At 41.0% G+C, this 18,700-nt stretch overlaps 2 protein-coding genes across 3 annotated transcripts in view; one reads left to right on the forward strand and one right to left on the reverse strand.

Annotated features, from left to right (window-relative positions):
• Positions 1 to 1,007: 1,007 nt before the first annotated feature.
• Positions 1,008 to 18,677, reverse strand: Marchf5 (membrane associated ring-CH-type finger 5). 2 transcript variants are annotated; one of them, XM_021152384.3, is made up of 6 exons: positions 18,315 to 18,677; positions 15,352 to 15,554; positions 9,029 to 9,201; positions 2,667 to 2,850; positions 2,347 to 2,513; positions 1,008 to 1,758 (listed from the first exon to the last, which is right to left on the reverse strand). In XM_021152384.3, the coding sequence occupies exons 1-6, from the start codon at positions 18,347 to 18,349 to the stop codon at positions 1,642 to 1,644; spliced, it is 879 nt and encodes a 292-aa protein (XP_021008043.1). In that variant the 5' UTR covers positions 18,350 to 18,677; the 3' UTR covers positions 1,008 to 1,641. The 2 variants fall into 2 exon arrangements, with proteins under 2 accessions (XP_021008043.1, XP_021008044.1); XM_021152385.3 differs by having other exon boundaries at positions 9,071 to 9,201; positions 18,315 to 18,676.
• The window catches only part of Cpeb3 (cytoplasmic polyadenylation element binding protein 3), a 184,791-nt gene continuing 184,668 nt past the window's right edge, over positions 18,578 to 18,700 (forward strand). Inside the window, exon 1 of the mRNA XM_029472535.2 lies at positions 18,578 to 18,677. The gene's annotated coding sequence lies outside the window, so the exon portion shown is untranslated. The remainder of the gene's footprint in view (positions 18,678 to 18,700) is intronic.

The following is an 18,700-nucleotide window of genomic DNA, read 5'->3' on the forward strand; positions in this document are numbered from 1 at the left end:
TTTATTTACAATCTAACACAGCTCAATCTATACTTGTTACACTTCTAAATTGAAGTATCCATTTCTCAGAAAGGGGGAACATTATCATGCATCATATACTGTGAACAGCATTATGTTTTAAACTTTAAAAATTTTCATTTTAATCAATGAAAATAAGTGAAAAGAACATTCAGATTGCTGAACATTGTAACGGTCACTATTAAACATGACCTAAATAATTGCTTTTGAACAATGAATATAAAACTAGTTAAACAATGACTGGTAAGGAGATCGCCCCCTTAATATGGCAATTAAAATCTCAAAGGAGGGCTGGTGATGTAGTGTAATTGGTAGTGTATACCTAGCATGCATAAGGCCCTAGGTTCAACCCACAGCATTAAGTTAGAAAAGCAGGTGTTGTGGGCTCACCTGCAGTTAGGAGGCTCAGGGATCAGGAGCTCAAGGCCATCTTCAGATACACAGGAAGTCTGAGGTTAGCTATGCTAGAGACCCTGATTTAAAAACAAGATACCCTAAAACCAGTATCAGCTATCCTATAAGCAGATAAAGTGGAAACCAATGACCCTGATCAATACTCCATAATTACCTCACTGACTGATATTTAAGAGCTGCCTTGGGTTCAATCAGTGCTTGTTCTATTAGACTGCAGACTCTGTCTTGTTCCCCCACTCTATCCCACAGCACCCGCACAGTGACTAGGTAAATGGGAGCCAGTTAACAAATATCTGAGTAATGGAATCAACAGAAACCCAATAATTTTATTATCATTTTTTTTGCAAGTTGTTCTCTGCTTAACCTATGAATCAGCAGCTCTAATTTGTAGAAATACAAATTTAAAAACATACCAAGGGATAAAAGGGCCTTCCACCTCATTTCCCTATCAGTATCCTCTGCTTCCCTCCCTCCTACCTTCTTTCTGAAGTCCCCCCCCCCCCCCCACACACACCCTCACACCACACACACACAGGACGACTACGAGTCAAAAGTACACTATGAACTATGAGATGTCAACATTGCATAAATAAAGTTTAATAGTGAAAAAGTGCTTTGGAAGCCCTGGAAACTGACCCTTCACATCTGAGATGTCACATGGGTTTAGGAAAGAAAACAAAATCTCTTTTGTGCAGATAATCACTTCAATGCTGACATACATTTCTGGGTTTGTTATTTATTCAGAACTAGTTTACATTTCCTCATGTTAACAGAGGCTCCTTTGTAGCATGTAATCAAATTACACCAGTGAGAAAAGTCCTCACAGTTCCTTCATCGAGTTGCTATTCCTAAGAAAACACTGAACTGAGTATATACAAAAGAGGCGTCAGAATAAAACATGTCCACTTTTAATATTTGTACAGTTTTATCTTTACATTCTTGTCTGGAAAAATATGAACAAACCCAGGTTTACCATGCTAAAATAATGGTTTAGCCGACTGCCATAAAAGTAGAACATACAAATGACAGAGCTGACGCGTGTCCTTAGGTTCCGTGATTACTGGGAGGCTTTGCCCGGCCCTGCGTGCTTTATTGTATCTCTTAGAATATAGGAGCAGCGTCACAAGTCTCCACTAGCGCATTAATGATGGAATCAGAACACAACAGACTCGTCAGGATGAGAGGCCTCAGAACAACCAGAAGTCAGTTTTATGCTTCTTCTTGCTCTGGATAATTTAGGATTTTGCGGTGTGCCTGACGTAAATATTGCTGCTGTTTGAAGTAAACCTTAAATGCTCCTTTTATGGCAACAAAAGCAATTCCACCCTAAAATAAAAAGGGAAATTAATGTTTTTATAATGCAGGATCAGATAAACAAGAAAAAGAATTTTACACCTATCACAAAAGACAGGATTTGAAGCCAAGTAAATGCTGATAATTACAAGTGAAACATTCTCTTCTGTGAGGGCAGAGGTTGGGAAAGAAGCAGACTTCAAGTAGCAGAGGAAGAGGCCCTGTCCCTACATCACTTGTGTAGCCTTCTTCCCATGGAGTTCTACACACTGAGAGAGAGGAGAATGCCAGGCACTATGGGCTGCAACCAAGGAGGGCAAACAGGATGACAGGCAACAGTATGAGCCAGTTTCATGTCAGTTGTTTATTTATGATGCTGGTCCCGGGGACTGAACCCAGAGCATAGTCCAGAAGAGAAGGTACCCACAGAGGGTCCAGGAGGCTAGACTGGCAGCAGGACCTGCTTTCTTTTCTTTTTTTAATTTCTCTCAAGCTATGCTGACAGTGGGGGTTGATGGAGGGAGCAGACAGAGCCCCTACATAACATCTCTCCCTTTAAATACAAATAGTTAGCTCTCATCTGTATACTACTTGAAACAAGTAATATTAAATCCATCTTACCAAGATTGTCCTTTGTAAATTTGAGTTAACACTACTGAACATCAGTTTACCAACTATTGTCGCAATAGTAGGAAAGACAAGGGCTCCACACAAAATTCTGGTAGCAGAGACGTGATCTGCTAAAGGATTAGCTTCAGCTGGAATTCGAGGAACAGGACAACCAATCCCTAGAGGGGAAGCATTACGTTAGAACTAAAGCTTAAATCTTAGGAATAGCTTAAAAAAAAAAAAGCTTTAAATATTTTTTTTAAAATCCTGTGTTGGCTCTTCTAAACATCAATCCAACATGCACTTTATATAGCCACAACTCAGGACCTTACCTGGAAATATACTGTTCAAGATTTGTAGTTTATTTGAGTATTTGCGCCATAGTCTAAGCACATAGTCCTCCCAGCGAATCATTTTGCCTAGGATCAGCATGACAGGAATAGTAGGAAGTCCAATCAAAAGAAATAACGGGTCAGCTCGCTCCATAACATCCAGCCCTTCTTTATGGCCTACAACCTGGGAAGCAGACAGCATTTGGTACAGTTACTTTCTTATCTAAAGCAGGGGTACATGTTTAAGTACATATTCCATTCATTTTTTAAGGCACATTTAGTTTCAAAACACAGAAACAAAAGCCTGAAAGCTATTAGTCTTAGATTATTTATAAAAAGTAATACTGGTGATGTAGAGATGGTTCAGTGGTTAGGAACATTAGCTGCTCTTACAGTAGACCTGGGTTCAAGTCTCGGCGCCCATGTGGCAACTCACAGCCACTTAGGGTAACTGTAGTTCCCAGGGATCTGACAAGCTGGGCTGGCCTTGGCAGGCCCTACATATAGTTGGTACATATACAAACCTCAAACAAAAAAATTAAAAAAAAAAAAAAGGAAAAGGAAGGAAGGAAGGAAGGTCACCCATAACATGCCGTTAGTCCCAGTACTCAGAACACTGAGGCAGGTAGATCTCCATGACTGTGAGAACAGCCTAGACTACATAGCTCTGTCAGCCAGGGTTACACACTGAGACCCTGCCTCAAATAAAATGAAATACAAAATCACCATCTAAGGTGGTGCAAATCTGCAAGCTGTTTAATTTTATGTTGGGATAAAAGAACTTTACAAAAATGCACTGATTATATCTCAACAGAGTCGTGAAGGGACGGTTGAGTTTTGTTATTTAACTTTTTGAGATAGGGTCTCACTGTGTAGCCCTGGATGGTCTGGAACTCACCATATAGATCAGGATGGCCCCAAACTAAAAGAGATCTACCTGCTTTTGCCTTCCAACTCCTGGGATTAAAGGCACACACTGCTCTTCAGTGCGGCAGCCATCTTCCAGTAACTGGCCACAATGACAAACACAAAGGGAAAGAGGAAAGGCCCCCACTGTATGTTCTCTAGACTGTTTAAGAAACAGAGGTATCCTCTGGCTACATAACATCTGAATCTACCAGACCATCAAGGGAACAACGGGCACTGTACCAAAAGGAATTCTCAAGCGTTACCACAGCAAAACCGAAAGTTTACAATGTTCTCTAGCTAGCATGCTTTGGGCGTCCCTGTAAACAAGCAGTTAAGGGCAAGATTCTTGTCAGAGAGAATGGATGTGTTCACTGAGCATATTAAGTACGCTGAGAGCTGAGACAAGAAGCCTGAGATACCCATTCTCCCTGAGTCTGTGGTGAGGAGAAAAGCACGGAGACTGTAGTTTCCTTATCAAACAAAGGCATGCACCAGCACACAGTGTGGGAGATCTGTCCTGTACTTCCAGTCCTCAATTTGATGGCCCACACCACAGCCAGTAGCTGAGGGTGTAGTTCAGCAGCCTCAGTATGCGCTTTGCATGTGTGAGGCCTAACTGTAATGGCACATGCCTAGTAACTCCTAGCTTCTTGCTATTTAGATGTTCAAAAGATTGTCTCAAATAAGGTAAAAAACTTCAGTGTTTTTTTTTTTTTTTTTTTTTTTTTTTTCGAGACAGGGTTTCTCTGTGTAGCCCTGGCTGTCCTGGCACTCACTTTGTAGACCAGGCTGGCCTCGAACTCAGAAATCCGCCTGCCTCTGCCTCCCGAGTGCTGGGATTAAAGGCGTGCGCCACCACGCCCGGCAAAACTTCAGTGTTTACGGAGGTGATTTTTACCCTAGAGGGCGGGCCTAATGTTGTGTCTTTACTATGTGACACACGACACAATCAATCCCCTAAGTCAGTAAACTAAGAACAAGGTTATTTACAGTACATCATTGTTTGTAGAATTTAAATGCATCAATACTTATAAGGTGGTCATTCCAGTGTTGGGTGAGTTAATAATATTCTGTCTTTTCAATAAAAATTCATACAGAGGATGGGTGGATGCTCATTGGTAGAGGGACTTGCAGAGAGCTGAGGTTTGATCATAGGATTCTAAAAGGAGACAGGAGAACTGGCTCTCAGTAGTTGTCATCCGACTTCTACCAGCAAATAGGCCTATACAAAATGCATACACACATAAACAAAAGTATTTTTAAAATTGAAAAATGCAAATGAAAAATTTCCACTGTTCTCTCTATATGCTGAGACTCACTTTATCTTCACTGTGGCGATTGTATCCTCTGCTGTTAGAAATGTAAATTTAATGTAATTTCATTTGTCAATTCCTGTGCTTCTAGAGTCCTTCTGGGGGAATTCTTGTCTATACCTCTAAGAGTTTTACCTATGGTTTACTAAAGGCCCTTGATCCACTCTGAATTGGTTTTTTTTTTGTATGAGCTGACAGACTTAGATTTAGTTCCACTCTCCTTCAAGCGGATACCCTGTTTTCTTCACACTATTTGAAAAGCTGGATTTTTCTCCTCAATGTATGTTTTTGTTTGAGACATAGTACCATATATCCCAAGCTAGCTGTTTCAAACTCACTATGTATGTGGGGCTGACCTTAAACACTAGATCTTCCTGCTTCTACTCAAACAGTGGGGTTATACACGCTGGACATCACATCTAAATCAATGCATGTTTCTGACATTATTGTTGAAAATTAGGAGGATATAGCTGTGTATACAAGCGTCTATGTTCTTTATTCTATTCCACTGGTCTACATATCTGTTTTTTGTTTTTTTTTTTTGTGCCAGGATCATAGTATTATTACTATGGCTCTGAGGTAAGTTTGAGATTAATTTAGTTTGTTTGTTTTGGAGATAGGGTCTTACCACATAACTCTTGCTGGCCTGGAACTCTCATAATGCTGGGATTAAAGGTGTGACCCAATACCTCTGGTTGAGACCAGGTACAGTGATATATCCACCATAGCTCTTTCCACTTAGCATTGTTTTAGCTATCGAGGGTCTTTTAGTGCTTATGAATTTCAGGATTGCCTTCTCTAGCTCTGTGAAGACAATGGAACTTGATGCAGATTATGTTGCACCTATAGTCTGATTTTGATAATACAGACATTTATGTATTAACCCTGCCAATCCATGAGTAAGGGAGTCTTTCTAGATTCCAGTATTTTTTTTTTTTTTTTTTTTATTTTATGTGTATGGCATTTGCCAATCATGTGCATGCCTGATGCCTGAATAAGGAATTGCATTACCTGGAACTACTGTTACAGACAGCTGTGAGATGCCAGGTGGATGCTAGTAATTTAACCCAGGTCCTTTGAAAGAGCAGCATTATTAATCACTGAACCATCTAGACTCTAGACCCTTCATTATCTTTTTTTTAATGGTCCAAAGTTACGTTTATTTTTAAATAGTGTATTTTTTAAGCTCTTGTGAATGGAGTTTTTTCTAACCCCTAAATGGGCTAATGAACCAAGTAATACTTCTTGAAGGAAGAAATACAAATGTCCAATACATATCAATATTTAAAAAGGTGTTCAACATTGTTAACACATCAAATCAAAGCTGCTCTGAAAGTCTACCTCATCCCCATGGATAAAGTGACCGTGGTGCACATAAACAATGACATTGTATCCAGCACCCCAGTGATATCTACAGAAAATAGACAAAACTGGCAATTGTTATGTTAGACAAAGTAAAGCAGACATATAAAATACTGCTGTTTCCTAGTCTATGCAGAATCTAGATTTAAATCTGTGTATGTATTGTGTGTGTTTTTGTTATGGAATTAAAAGGGGGACTGTGAGAAGGTCTTTAAAGAGGGTAGAAGTTGGTGGTGGTAAGGTCAACAGAACATCTATTTGACAGGAAACTAGGAGAGGTCTCCTTGTAGGAAAGAAGAGATTCAGCAAGACAGGCGAGAGGGGGAAGGGAAAGGTAGTAGGGAAGTGGGCTAAGAACAAAATATGACATATGTGCATGAAATGCCACAGTGAAACCTGTACACTTTTTTTTAAACTACAATTTTGTCAAGTGGTGCCCCAAAGCTGTAACCTTAGTACTTGAGAGGATAAGGTAGGAGGATAAGGAATTTAAGTAAAGACACTGTTTAAAGAATAAAAAAGCGGGAGGCAGGTGTGGTGGCATATTCTTTTAGTACCAGCACTTGATCTGATTTGAACGTGGCAAAGGCAGGGGCTCTGAGTTTGAGACCAATCTGATCTACATAGGAAGTTCTAGAATAGCCAGGACTACATAAGAGTGGGATCTTCAATCAAAACACAAACAGATCCCCCAACCCAGCACTTGGGAAGTAGTGGTATATAGAGCTATCTCTGTTGAGTTCGAGATCAGCTAGACAAACAAACAAACCAACACCCAACAAACACAAAACCAAGTGAAAAATCTCATTCAGATCCCATAACTAAGACTGGAGACATGGAGAAGTAATGGCAATTAACAAGACTGCACAGTGATGTGCCTAGTGATTTATATTAACTCCAGAGTTCACAGCAAACTGAAGAGTGTAAGGGTAAGTCCCTGGCAACGGCAAGTCCTAGGGAAGGGTATGTATATAGCTCAGTTGGTCTATCATATAAACTGGGCATGGTGGCTGTATTAGCTATTTTTAGTTGTGATTAAATACCAACAAAAGCACTTATGGGGTTCTCTAGCTCACAGGTTGAGATACAGCTCAGCATAGTAGGAAGGGCATGTTGACTGGAGTCTGAAGCACCTGAGTGCAAGGCAGGCAACAGGCAGGAGGCAGAGAGAATGATTGCTACTCAGCTCCTTTTCTTCTTTTTATACAATCCAGAACCCCATTTCAAGGACTGGTGTTGCCCCACATTGAAGGTATGTGTTCCCATCTCAACTAACCTAGTCTAGAGAATCCCTCACAGAAATGCCCAGAGGTTTGTATTTTAGTGGCTAGTTCCTGTCAAGTCCACAAGCAACATCAGCCATCACTATTATGACTTGGTAAGATGGAGGTGGAAACAAAGTTCTGAAGTTCTGGGCTACAAATCAACTAGTCTGTACTCCTGGGGAGACACACACACACATACAAACACAAAACAAAAACAAACAAAAAAAGAAAATTCTAAATACTGATTTATTGGAACATACTCCCTATCAAATGCTCAGATAACTGCCTCTAAAGATGCTGTATAGAGGGCTGCATAGAGAGCTCAGAGGTTAAGAGCACTGACTACTCTTTCAGATGTTCTGAGTTCAATTCTCAAGAACCACATAGTGGTCACAACCATCTGTAATGGGATCCAATGCCCTCTTCTGGTGTGTCTGACGACAGTGACAGTGTACTCACATTATATAAAATAAATAAATCTTTACAAAAATGCTGCATAGAAATAAATAAAGTGTTGTATGGAATAATAGAATATCCAGTATAATGTGAAGGAACAGAAGTAATATATATTTCTGTCTTGCTTCTGATTTTCAAGCTACTTAGATTTTTTTACCATGAAAAACTATGCTTACATACCCATATGCATGCTTAGGTAAAAATGTCCTCCCAAACCATTAAGTTACATAGTACCTAGCTACTGTTCCAGCTAATCACTCACTCCTAGAATAAACGCATCAACTAAAGCGGTGCATACAAAGGTGATTTCTAAACAGTTATGCAAAATATATATTTGTAACTTGTGTTTTCTTGCTTACATGATATTAATACTTCCACTCTATGAATTCAAATAACTTAAACTTTCAAGTACCAGATTAGGACTTATAATAACAACTATAAATTCCCTTTACTGAGTTATAAAATGTTTACGGAGATTTGCATTTGATTCATATTTATTACATAATTATGTAACTGTTCTCTAGCATTTCATTTATGTACACATTGTTTGAAGCCAAATACTGAGACCTACCTAAAAATAAAAACAGAATGGCTAATAACATGCTGTAATTATATACACAGAATGCTTGCAGATCTCTATAGTTATGTGAAAAGATCAAGATTCATTACGAAACAGTGCAGTTTAGTATGAAATTAGCTCTAGTGCCTATCTGAAAAGGTGATGGGGGGGAGGCCTAGGCAAATGAAGGACAGGGGGAGGAGACCTTTTCACTAGCCAGCTTTGTGCAGCACTATTTACTATGTGCATGCTATCAGAGATGGGGCATGCTACAGCTCATGTGCAAGTTCAGAGAACAATTTCTTTTGGGAGTCACTTTTTATCATGTGAGTGTTGGGGACTTAACTTGGTCATTAGGTTCTGTGGCAAGCATCTCTACACGCTAAGCCATTTGGTCAGCTCTAGTCTCCTTTTTATATAAATTCTTATTCTTTAATCATGATAGCATCACTATTTAAAACAATACATTTTAAAACTCCTAGCAAATATATAATAGACCTTCACATCAAAAGTAGTGTCACTGAATAGAGAATGGTGAACCTGCATCACTGTCACTGCTCCGTAAGTCACGGCTGTCCAATAGATAGATCCAACCATTATTCCTGCTGCAGCAAAAGGGCAAGCTTTTGAGATCAGTCTATCTGCAAGATCCAAGACATAAACGACTGGACCTACAATATAAAGAGAAAAGTTTCAACATAAGGTAGGGCTTTAAAATGACTTCTTCAATATTTTCTATAGCTAAAACATTTGTATGAAGTTAGATGAGCTAAAATTAGTTGTTAAAACAACAGGTACTTTTAGACTTCTTTAGTCATAGGAGTGTGTGTTGGGCCCTCTGAAACTGAAATTACATATGTGCCGCCATGCCTGGCTTCTAACAAGCTTTTAAAAAAAAATTATGCCTGGGCGGTGGTGGCACATGCCTTTAATCCCAGCACTTGGGAGGCAGAGGCAGGCGGATTTCTGAGTTCGAGGCCAGCCTGGTCTACAGAGTAAGTTCCAGGACAGCCAGGGCTACACAGAGAAACCCTGTCTCAAAAAACCAAACCAAACCAAACCAACAAACAAAATTATGATGCCAGTATTTATAATATTTCAACAGCTACATGTGCCAATTCTTAATTAAATGCTTACTATTTTTGGAGGTATTTTACTTGCAATTAAGTCCAATTTAATTTAGCTCTGGAATTTTCCAGAGAAGAAAAAGTGTCTTAGATTTGTTCAAAACAAAACCAAGGAACTGACATCTGCATTTAACCAGATGTATATGTAACTTGTTGGCTAAGTTACTGTATTTATTGAATACCTTTATAGACAAACTGTTATTTTAGACATTTTCTTAGAAATGTATGAACTCTCTATCACTTGCTTTCTTGGAGCCTTCAATCTAAACAATGCTAGAAACAAAAGCAGTTACCATCATTGTGCAAAGAAACTAGCATAGTAATTTGATGATGGAATAACTAAACATCCAAGGGGGAAAAATGTATCCTTTGAAGCCCCTGATCAAAACTCCCTACTGGCTTCTAGAGCCTGCCACTGTAAACAGTGGCTGTGAAGTAAAGAGAGCATGAGGAGAGATGCTGAAGGCCTTCTGGCTCCAATGTAGCTACTCATCATTTGCAAGCTATAACTTAACATTTAAAATAATAAAGTATTGGGGAGGGAGCCAGTGAGCAGGTAAAGTTAATAAGTAATTTAGTAAAACTAAATTAAAAAATCTGAAAAACCAATCCAACCCTCCCCCCAAAACCCAATAAGATATCTTTGGGGGCCAAAGAGATAGAGTAAGCTTAATTTAGTGCTTTCTAACTTTATAACCTCTACTAGCATTTGTCTTGTAGGCCACCAAGTGCCATGCTATCGGTACTGTGTGCATCATCTAATCTCAATCTACCTAAGACAGCTAGATTTATCACTTCCTCAGAAGACACAACACATTTCATCTTAGTGAGCTTTTTAAGATCCAGATGACGGCACTGGAAGCTAGAAACCAGGGTTACATAATAAAAGCTCCGATTTTGAATTTTGTTATGAACAACAAGATCTACAAAGTTCCTCCTTTGCACAGCTCCACGATCAACAGTGCACATCTCAAAACCCAGCCACTCACTTGTAAAGCACACTTATCTCCTCCTCACTCACTCACTCACTCACTCACTCACTCACTCACTCAGGTCAGCGCTCCAGTTGTTCTCTTCCCATTCTCCTCCACCAATCCCTTCCTCCACAGCTTTTTCTCTCAGACAATCATGATAGAAATGTTACTACACTGTCTGGGGTAGGCAGTGCTCCAAGGAGGACAGGGGACACTTGAGGAGCTGGGTTTCTCCCGTTACCAGGTTGTCCAAGGATGAGCAGGCCTGAGGCAAGCGTCCTTATCTGCTGAATTTTTTCACCAACCCCCTTAAAGTCTTTAGAGATACGATCTTACTGAGTAGCTCAGACTGTCCTTGAACTCACAAAGGTTGGCCTGAGTTACCTGCCCAGTGCTGGGACTAAAGGCATCAGCCTACTAAAACCTTTTGATCCTTTCTGTCCTACTATTCCCTTTCCTTGCTTCCTCTGAGTAAAATATTTGAATAATTATCTAATTTTTCCATGAACCTATTCCACCCAAGCTATTCCTTGGTATCACTGACAACCTCCACTTATCTAAATTCAGTGGTCTAATCTCAGTCCCATTTAGTTATACTAGCAGCTACATATGACATATTTTCTTTCTGACATATGGTTGGTTTTTCTTGATCCAGAGCATTTCATTACTCAATTTTCAGTTTCCTTTGCTGATTCTGTCTTTACTTCAATAAAGTTCCCTCTGCCAATTCCTACCACACCACATTTTCTTCTTCATGGTATTTCTTTTTTTCCTAAAGCAGTTTCATGGCAGAACATACTTTCCTTATCTATTTTCAGTATTAGAACAATGGTTGGAGAACCACTGGCCCTTGGCCAAATCCAACAGCTATTTTTGTAACTAATGTTTTACTGAAAAATGGCCAGCTGCAGAGTTTAAACATATTTATATTTATAGAAGAGACCTGCTTATTCCTGTATTGAAACAGACTCAAAAAGGGAAAGATCTGATTTACTTACTGATATATTCCAAATTCTTATTATCCCCAAGTATTTGTTTAACTGAATTTCTCTTAAAGTATGTATATAGTAAATGAAACTATTGGTAGTTCGGTGATATAATTTATATAAAAGCCATATGTACTTGGGTGAAAAGAATTCCTAAATGGCAGGCCACAATTACTTTTATTTATTAGACCATGAACAATAGCCTAGATGTCTGAATTGTTTTTCTGATAAACTATAGAAAATATGCTAAACTTTCCTGATTAATTATCTGGTGTGAATTTTTTAATTTTACAAAATCCCCAAATTCTTATACTTTCTTTTGGAAATTTTGTGACTATCCCTTGGGTTATAGGTAAAACACATGCCTAGAAAAATTAAGGAATTAGCTGATTTACTTAGATCTAGATATTTCCTGACATGATTCTTGTCTTGTCTTTTATCTTAATTTTATTTCACCCAAATCTTTCATTACTCCTGAGAGACCAGTCTAAGGTTGTTTTAATATTTGGAAGGAAGAAATAAATACTTAGTATCAAACATACCTTTATGATAAAATGGTAGCCAGAGGAGATATTTCTACAAACAAAAGATTATCTAAGGCAAGTCTTTTGTTAAAATTTTTTTTTCCGAAATCCTCTGAATGGTAAATCCCCAATTCTGTGTGCTAATCAGGAACTTGGTGAAGTTGTCTCATGACCAGGGGATGGGGGTAGGGGATCATAATTTTAGGAAAAATAGCACCAGGTAACAACACAAAGAGCTTTGGAGTGTTGGAGGAGACAAAATCCTAGCCCTTAAAAACTCCTGTCCTAATAGGAAAGAGAAAGCATGAATAAATGCTCAATACCAGTTCCCTAAGGACACAAAGGTTCAGGACTTTAGACACGACGTGTTAGCGTTCGGCACTGACTGATGATTAAACTCAGGATCCCACCCATGCCAAGCATGTGTTCTGCCACTAAACAACACCCCGGCTCCCCACTCCACGTCATTCAATTTTCAATGGCTGGGTGGGCCCGGCACTTTCAACAGTACATCCATTACACAATGGATGGCACCCGAAGCTTTGAATCAACACCAACTTTTAGAAATCTAATAATTTAAAGGGTACTAGAAAAGCTTTTTTTTTTTAATTAAAAAAAAAGCTTATTGTGAATTCTCTTAAATAACAAAGATTCTTACAAAGACAGAAACATCCTAATATTCTAGGTAAATTTAAGTTTTCGCATTTCAAATATAAGTGACAAAAATCAAACCAAAATTTTTAGGTAAACATATTAGGCTACTCAAAAAGGAGTAATCAGTTTTGCCTCAAGACATTACAAACATAACTGCTACAGCAGTGATTTAGATTCAGTGGAGCTGGGTGTGGTTCCACAAACCTTCAAATCTTGTACTTCCATCCAAAGGCTAAGGCTGAATGATTTTTAAAGATTACTTACTTGTGTGTGTGCCTGAGAAGGTCAGAAGGGGGTATCAAATCCTCAGGAGCTCAAGTTAGAGCTGTGAGTTGTCCAACACAGGTTCTGAGACTCAAACTCAGGTTCTCCTCAGCCAAGAGCAGCCAGCACACCTGAGCACTGAGCCATCTGTCCACCCACCTATTTTAAAAAGTTCTTTTTCCTTCTTTTGTAAGGATGCCTCATTACATAGCTATGGCTGTCCTGGAACTTGCTAGTAGACAAAGCTGGCCTTAAATTCATAGATATCTGTTTGCCTCCTGATTGTTTACAATGTTTTAAAATATTGTTTTGCACTAAAAATGAAAATACCTGGGACTGGAGAGATGGCTCAGTGGTTAAGAGCACTGATTGCTCTCCTAGAGGACCTCAGTTCAATTCTGAGCAAGCACATGATGGCTCACAACCATCTCTAATGAGGACCCATGCCCCTTTCTGGTATGTATACATAAAAAGGACAAGAAAAAAGAAAACTCCTTAGGTCATTGTTTCCTTTGTGATGGTCCCACTGGATAGCTCAGACCACTCTTGAACATCCTCATAGTCTAAGGTGGCCTTGAACTCTCTATCTTCTTCTTCCTCTTCCAAATGCTGGGATTACAGAGATGTTCCAGCCAGTTTTTTTGTTTGTTTTTTTGTTTTTGTTTTTCGAGGCAGGGTTCCTCTGTATAGCCCTGCCTGGTTGTCCTGGAACTCACTTTGTAGACCAGGCTGGCCTCGAACTCAGAAATCTGCCTGCCTCTGCCTCCAGAGTGCTGAGATTAAAGGCGTGCGCCAACACTGCCAGGCTCCTCCATACCTCTTTGTTATTGGTAAGGTTAATATTAAAAATATTTTTAAGCCTGCGTGGTGGCGCACACCTTTAATCCCAGAAGAGTATTAATCAGGAAGCAGAGGCAGGCGGATTTCTGAGTTTGAGGCCAGCTTGGTCTACAGAGTGAGTTCCAGGACAGCCAGAGCTACACAGAGAAACCCTTCTCGAAAAAAAAATATTTTTATGAATAGCAAGGAATACATTCCTTACAAAAATGATACTAGCTCAGAAACATATGGCTATAAATGAACAGAGTGATACTTTTTTCCAGGCTAGTCCCATTCTCAAAGACTTCTGGTTATTTTCATGTCCAGTAATGCCCAGAAAAGAGGGCAGTTTTCCTGAAAGATTACAATATAAGCTGAATTCTCAAAATGAATTTAACTGTATTGGCTCAGTGGTAGAGCAAGAACACTGGCCTAAAATGGGAAAGACTCAGAGTTCAGTGCCTAGCATAGCCAAACCCAAAGCAAAACTTTAATTTTCTATTTTTGTTTCTTAATACAAGAATTAAAGAATATTGGAATACTCACTGCTGCTTTTTCTCTTAAACGGTCTCCAAAGAACGGTGCTCCTTATGTCCACCCCTTACCCCCTTTAATGTATATGCACTCTCAGGTGTAATCCGCAGAAAGACCATCTATCTCATTTGAGACAGGGTCTCTCACTGGCCTGATCAGCTAGCACAGACTAGCTGGGCAGTGAGCCCAGGGATTATCCTGTTCCTGCTTCTCTAGCACTAAGGTTACATGTGTTATGAAAACGAAACTCGGGTTCCCAAGCTTGCCAGGCAAACACTTTACTGATGAAGCTGAATCCCCTGCCCTAAGTCACCTCTCTTGTTCAGTTACATCCATAGTGTGTCATAAAGTCCTTTTCTTCTCAAATAAAAATAGTTAATACACTGACAAACAGGCAAGTCTGAGGACTTGTTAAAGATATTGTAAACTGTTAGCAAAATAAGTGTCTGACATTTAGAGAGAGAAAAAATAAATTCACAAAAAAGCAAAGATAAAGAAATCATTTAAAAATAAATCCAAGGAGTTGCAGAGTAAAGAGCATTGACTGCTCTTGCAGAGGAACTAGAATGAGTTGCCAACACTCACATGGTGGCTTACAACCATCACACTCGAGCTTCAGGGGATCCAATGCCCTTTTCTGGCTTCCTTGGGCACTAGGCATGCACACAGCCCATACAGTCATGTAGGCAAAACACTCATACACATAAAAACCTATCAACCAACCAACCAAGCAACGAGCTGGGTGTTGTTGCTCCTCATGGCAGCCATTGAGGAGGATGAGGCAGGAGGACTGTCATGAATTCCAGGGATACAGAGTGAGACCTTATCTCAAGTCTTCACCTCTTCCTCCCCCCACCCCCAAAAGCTTTTAATTACGGGGACACACACACAGAAATACAACAGTGAACACGTCTGTGTTGTTCTTCCATCAGTCCTTACCCAGCTTTGGAAACACTATTAAGTACTCGGCGTTGCACTGAGGACAGGCCACTCTGGCTGTGCTGTTTCCTCTCTGCTTTTCATCTACCCAGCGCTGGAGACAAGCCTGGTGAACCCACTTAGTAGATCCTCTGCACCTGCATGGTCTCACCCATTCAGCTGTTCTATCATCTTCATCGGTGGCAAAACACACCCAGCAACTTCTGTAAATTAAGAAAAACAAGTTTTATCTTTAGGGTTCCAGTCTCCTTCCTGCATGAAGCTCTTAGCTAATGGGATGGAACTATCATGCAGTATTGAAGAAGTCCTGTAAAAATGACAGAGCCAAACAACCAATCTATTTCCAGTAGAGCTTTTCTTCTGGTTTGTTTTTTATCTTCCACTACAGAACCTATTTTCTGAACTTTGTTTTTATTTATCTTTTTTTGGACTCCATCTTTCTAGTAATTTCCCCTGACTAGTGAACTAGCATACAGGAACAGTTTCAAGTATCTTCTGTTTATTAAGACCTCTTGAACTTAGAAAAACAAAGTGTTAGTGTTTTCATATATAGTTCCCCTACCCTTCAGGGCAGGATTACAAACATTCTAGGTAGAATGTTCTGAGCCATATTCTCAGACCATTCAATTTTCAACTGAGGAAACCAAACAATTTTTAAAAAGCCGACTCCCTTTTCTTAATGGTAAAGGATAGCTATAGGAAGAAAAAGGACATCACAACAATTTCTTTCCAAGTTCAAGAGGCCCTTTTTTTTTAAAAGATTTATTTATTTATTTAATGTATGTGCTTACACTATAGCTGTACAGATGGTTGTGAGCCTTCATGTGGTTGTTGGGAATTGAATTTTTAGGATCTCTGCTTACTCTGGTCGGCCCCGCTTGCTTCGGCCCAAAGATTTATTTAGTATTATACATAAGTACACTGTAGCTGACCTCAGACACACCAGTAGAGGGCCTAAGTAGACAAGTAAGGCTTCGTTACCAGAATAATTATCAGTGTTAAAGTAAGGAATAGGAATGTGGTTCAGTTGTACCAGTGTTTACCTAGCGTGCATGAGGCCCTGGGTTCAACTCCCAGCATTGGATAAACAGAGTATGGCAGAGGCAGGGACAGTTGGATGGGGGCAGAAAGAATGTAAGAGTTGTGAGATGAGGAGCGCTGTGCATTTGGTCTTCTGGCCTTGTGCTTACGCACCTACCGTACCTGTGGTTATCTGTGTAAGATCTACACACTATTGCATCATGGAGAGAGGAGGGACTCAAAGCCCCAGGCCTACCCTGAACTTTGGATACTGCTGCTAGAGGAGGAGGGAGTAAATTTAGTGTTGTGCTAATAACTCGCCCATGCTCTTGTAAATAACCTGGACCCATGCTTATGCAAACAATCCTAATTAAGTTTAGTGGAGCACACACAGAAACAAGGGGGTGATGGGACTCGAATGGGAAAGGACTTGGGAAGAAAACGGTAGGTAGAGGATGGGGGTGAGCTAGGGTGATGGGAGAGGAAATGACCATTTTAAGTTATGTACATTCTAAAAAGGATAGCCAGAATTCCCAGTTTCTGTAAATGTTTCATGAGCACTCACTGGCTTTTGTGAAAACCTCTGAAGAATACATGAAAAGCCAAGACAACATCTAGGCAGAAGAATTTTTCTAAGTGTCGTCAAGGAAAAGTGAAAGTGGGATGTCATCAGAGCAAATGATTAACTACGCAATACAAGGATTGCGTCTCATATAACTGGAATCGGTGTGGCAGGCAGTAATCTCTCTGGGCATATTTAGTATGACACATCTAGTCAAGTATGATAAATTATAATGAAAGGAAAACTTGAGAAGTGACCAGACTTCTAGACAACTGGAGAAACTGACAAGTTCATTAGTTGTAGCAGAATAGCTGCTAAGTACCAGAGATTTAGGCTAAATCCTGTCATAAATTATGAGGGAGTAACTTCTTACCTTCCCTGATGGATCTTTGACGCCCCCCTCCCAGCCCCAGTAGTTAATGGCTATAACCTCAATCAAGAGAGGGCCTTCATTTAACAAGTTTCAAAGCTGGATCTTAACTGCATAGAGAGCATCACCTGCTGAAGTGGGTGGCCAGTTAGTCTATTTAGAGTTGCAAGCAATCTCAAACATTATGAATTAGATCAAACAATTGGTCAGAACAGCAAGCAGCTGCCTTGGTGAAAAGGTGGATTTAATTTAGTTTCCAAAAACTCACTGGCTGGAATTTAAACGGCAGAGGGCAGTGCAGAAGATTTTTTCAAAGAGTTTTAGTGGCTGGAGACCCCCGGAATGGGCAACTGGTCCCAGTACAAGCCCAAACGTGTCTGGGAACTCAACGATCGTCAAGTGTGCTACGTGTTTAATGTTGCATGCTTGTGGCTGTTTTCCATAACCTCTACTCTAGTGTGACCGACCGTTAAGGCTCCCTTGTGGATATTCTGACCTTACGGTTTGGGGGTAGGGATGGGATTGGGGGAGGGTGGGGGGGGGAGTTGGAAGGAGAAACGAAACCCAGGCTTTAAAAAAAGGAATGCCCATTCTTGCATTGTGAAAGTGCAAGGGACCATTCTCCAGAATGATAATCGGGTTCTTCCCAGTGGCGTCGCTGCCAACCCCTTTACAACATTGTCCGGGGAGAAGGGGAGAAATAGAAGCTAATACTATGGGTTAACAATGCGCCTCTTCACCTCAACAAATCAAACCAAACCAAAACAAAAAACCAAAACAGGCTGGCGGCCAAAGTAGACCTCCCTCCTTTAACTAAGTTTCTAAGTCTACGACCCAGGCCGCTCGCCCGCTCTTCTCCCCAGTGCCACCTCCAAACTCAGAGCCCTTCTCCCAGCCTCCGGGCGGTGGAACTCTCGGCGGACGCCAGGATCTCCGCTCTCGGGGCCTCGAGGCCAGCATGGGCAGGCCCAGGACGAAGGCCGGCAGTTCCCGGCCCCACGCTGCTCCTACCTGTCCAGCATCTGTTGAAGGGCTTGGTCCGGCATCTTCCGCGGAGCCGGCGAGCTCGGCCCTCGCCCGCAGCCCCGCTCAGGGCCAGGCCCCGGGACAATAGCACTGAGAGGCGGCGGAGTAGGCCTCAGTCCCGCGGCGGCCGCGGACCCGCCACACAGCCTCCCGGCGTGGCTCCCAGAGGCCCGCGGTGGCGCTGCGCGGCCGGCGGGCGACCGCAGAGGGCGGCGGGGAGCGAGGAGGAGGAGCCTGGGGCCGGGAGGCGGCGGTCGCGGCCCGGGTTCCTGCCGGTCCGCCCAGGGTTCCGGTCCATGGACCGCCGGGTCGCCGAGCTGCTGCCGGCGGAGGAGCTACCTCTGTGAGGTAAGAGTCGCCGCCTCCGTGCG

The sequence above is a fragment of the Mus caroli genome, unplaced genomic scaffold (genome assembly GCF_978045245.1).
Source record: "Mus caroli unplaced genomic scaffold, Mus_caroli_1 scaffold_20, whole genome shotgun sequence".
NCBI classification, from domain to species: Eukaryota; Metazoa; Chordata; class Mammalia; order Rodentia; family Muridae; genus Mus; species Mus caroli.

Coding starts and splice junctions, on each gene's coding strand:
- Marchf5 (XM_021152384.3), bottom strand. CDS start 18,349: ATGCCGGACCAAGCCCTTCAACAGATGCTGGACAG. Junction 9,202..15,351: donor AATAGTGTTTCCAAAGCTGG/GTAAGGACTGAT, acceptor TTTATATTGTAG/GTCCAGTCGTTTATGTCTTG. Junction 2,851..9,028: donor ACACTACTTTTGATGTGAAG/GTCTATTATATA, acceptor TCTGCTTCCCAG/GTTGTAGGCCATAAAGAAGG.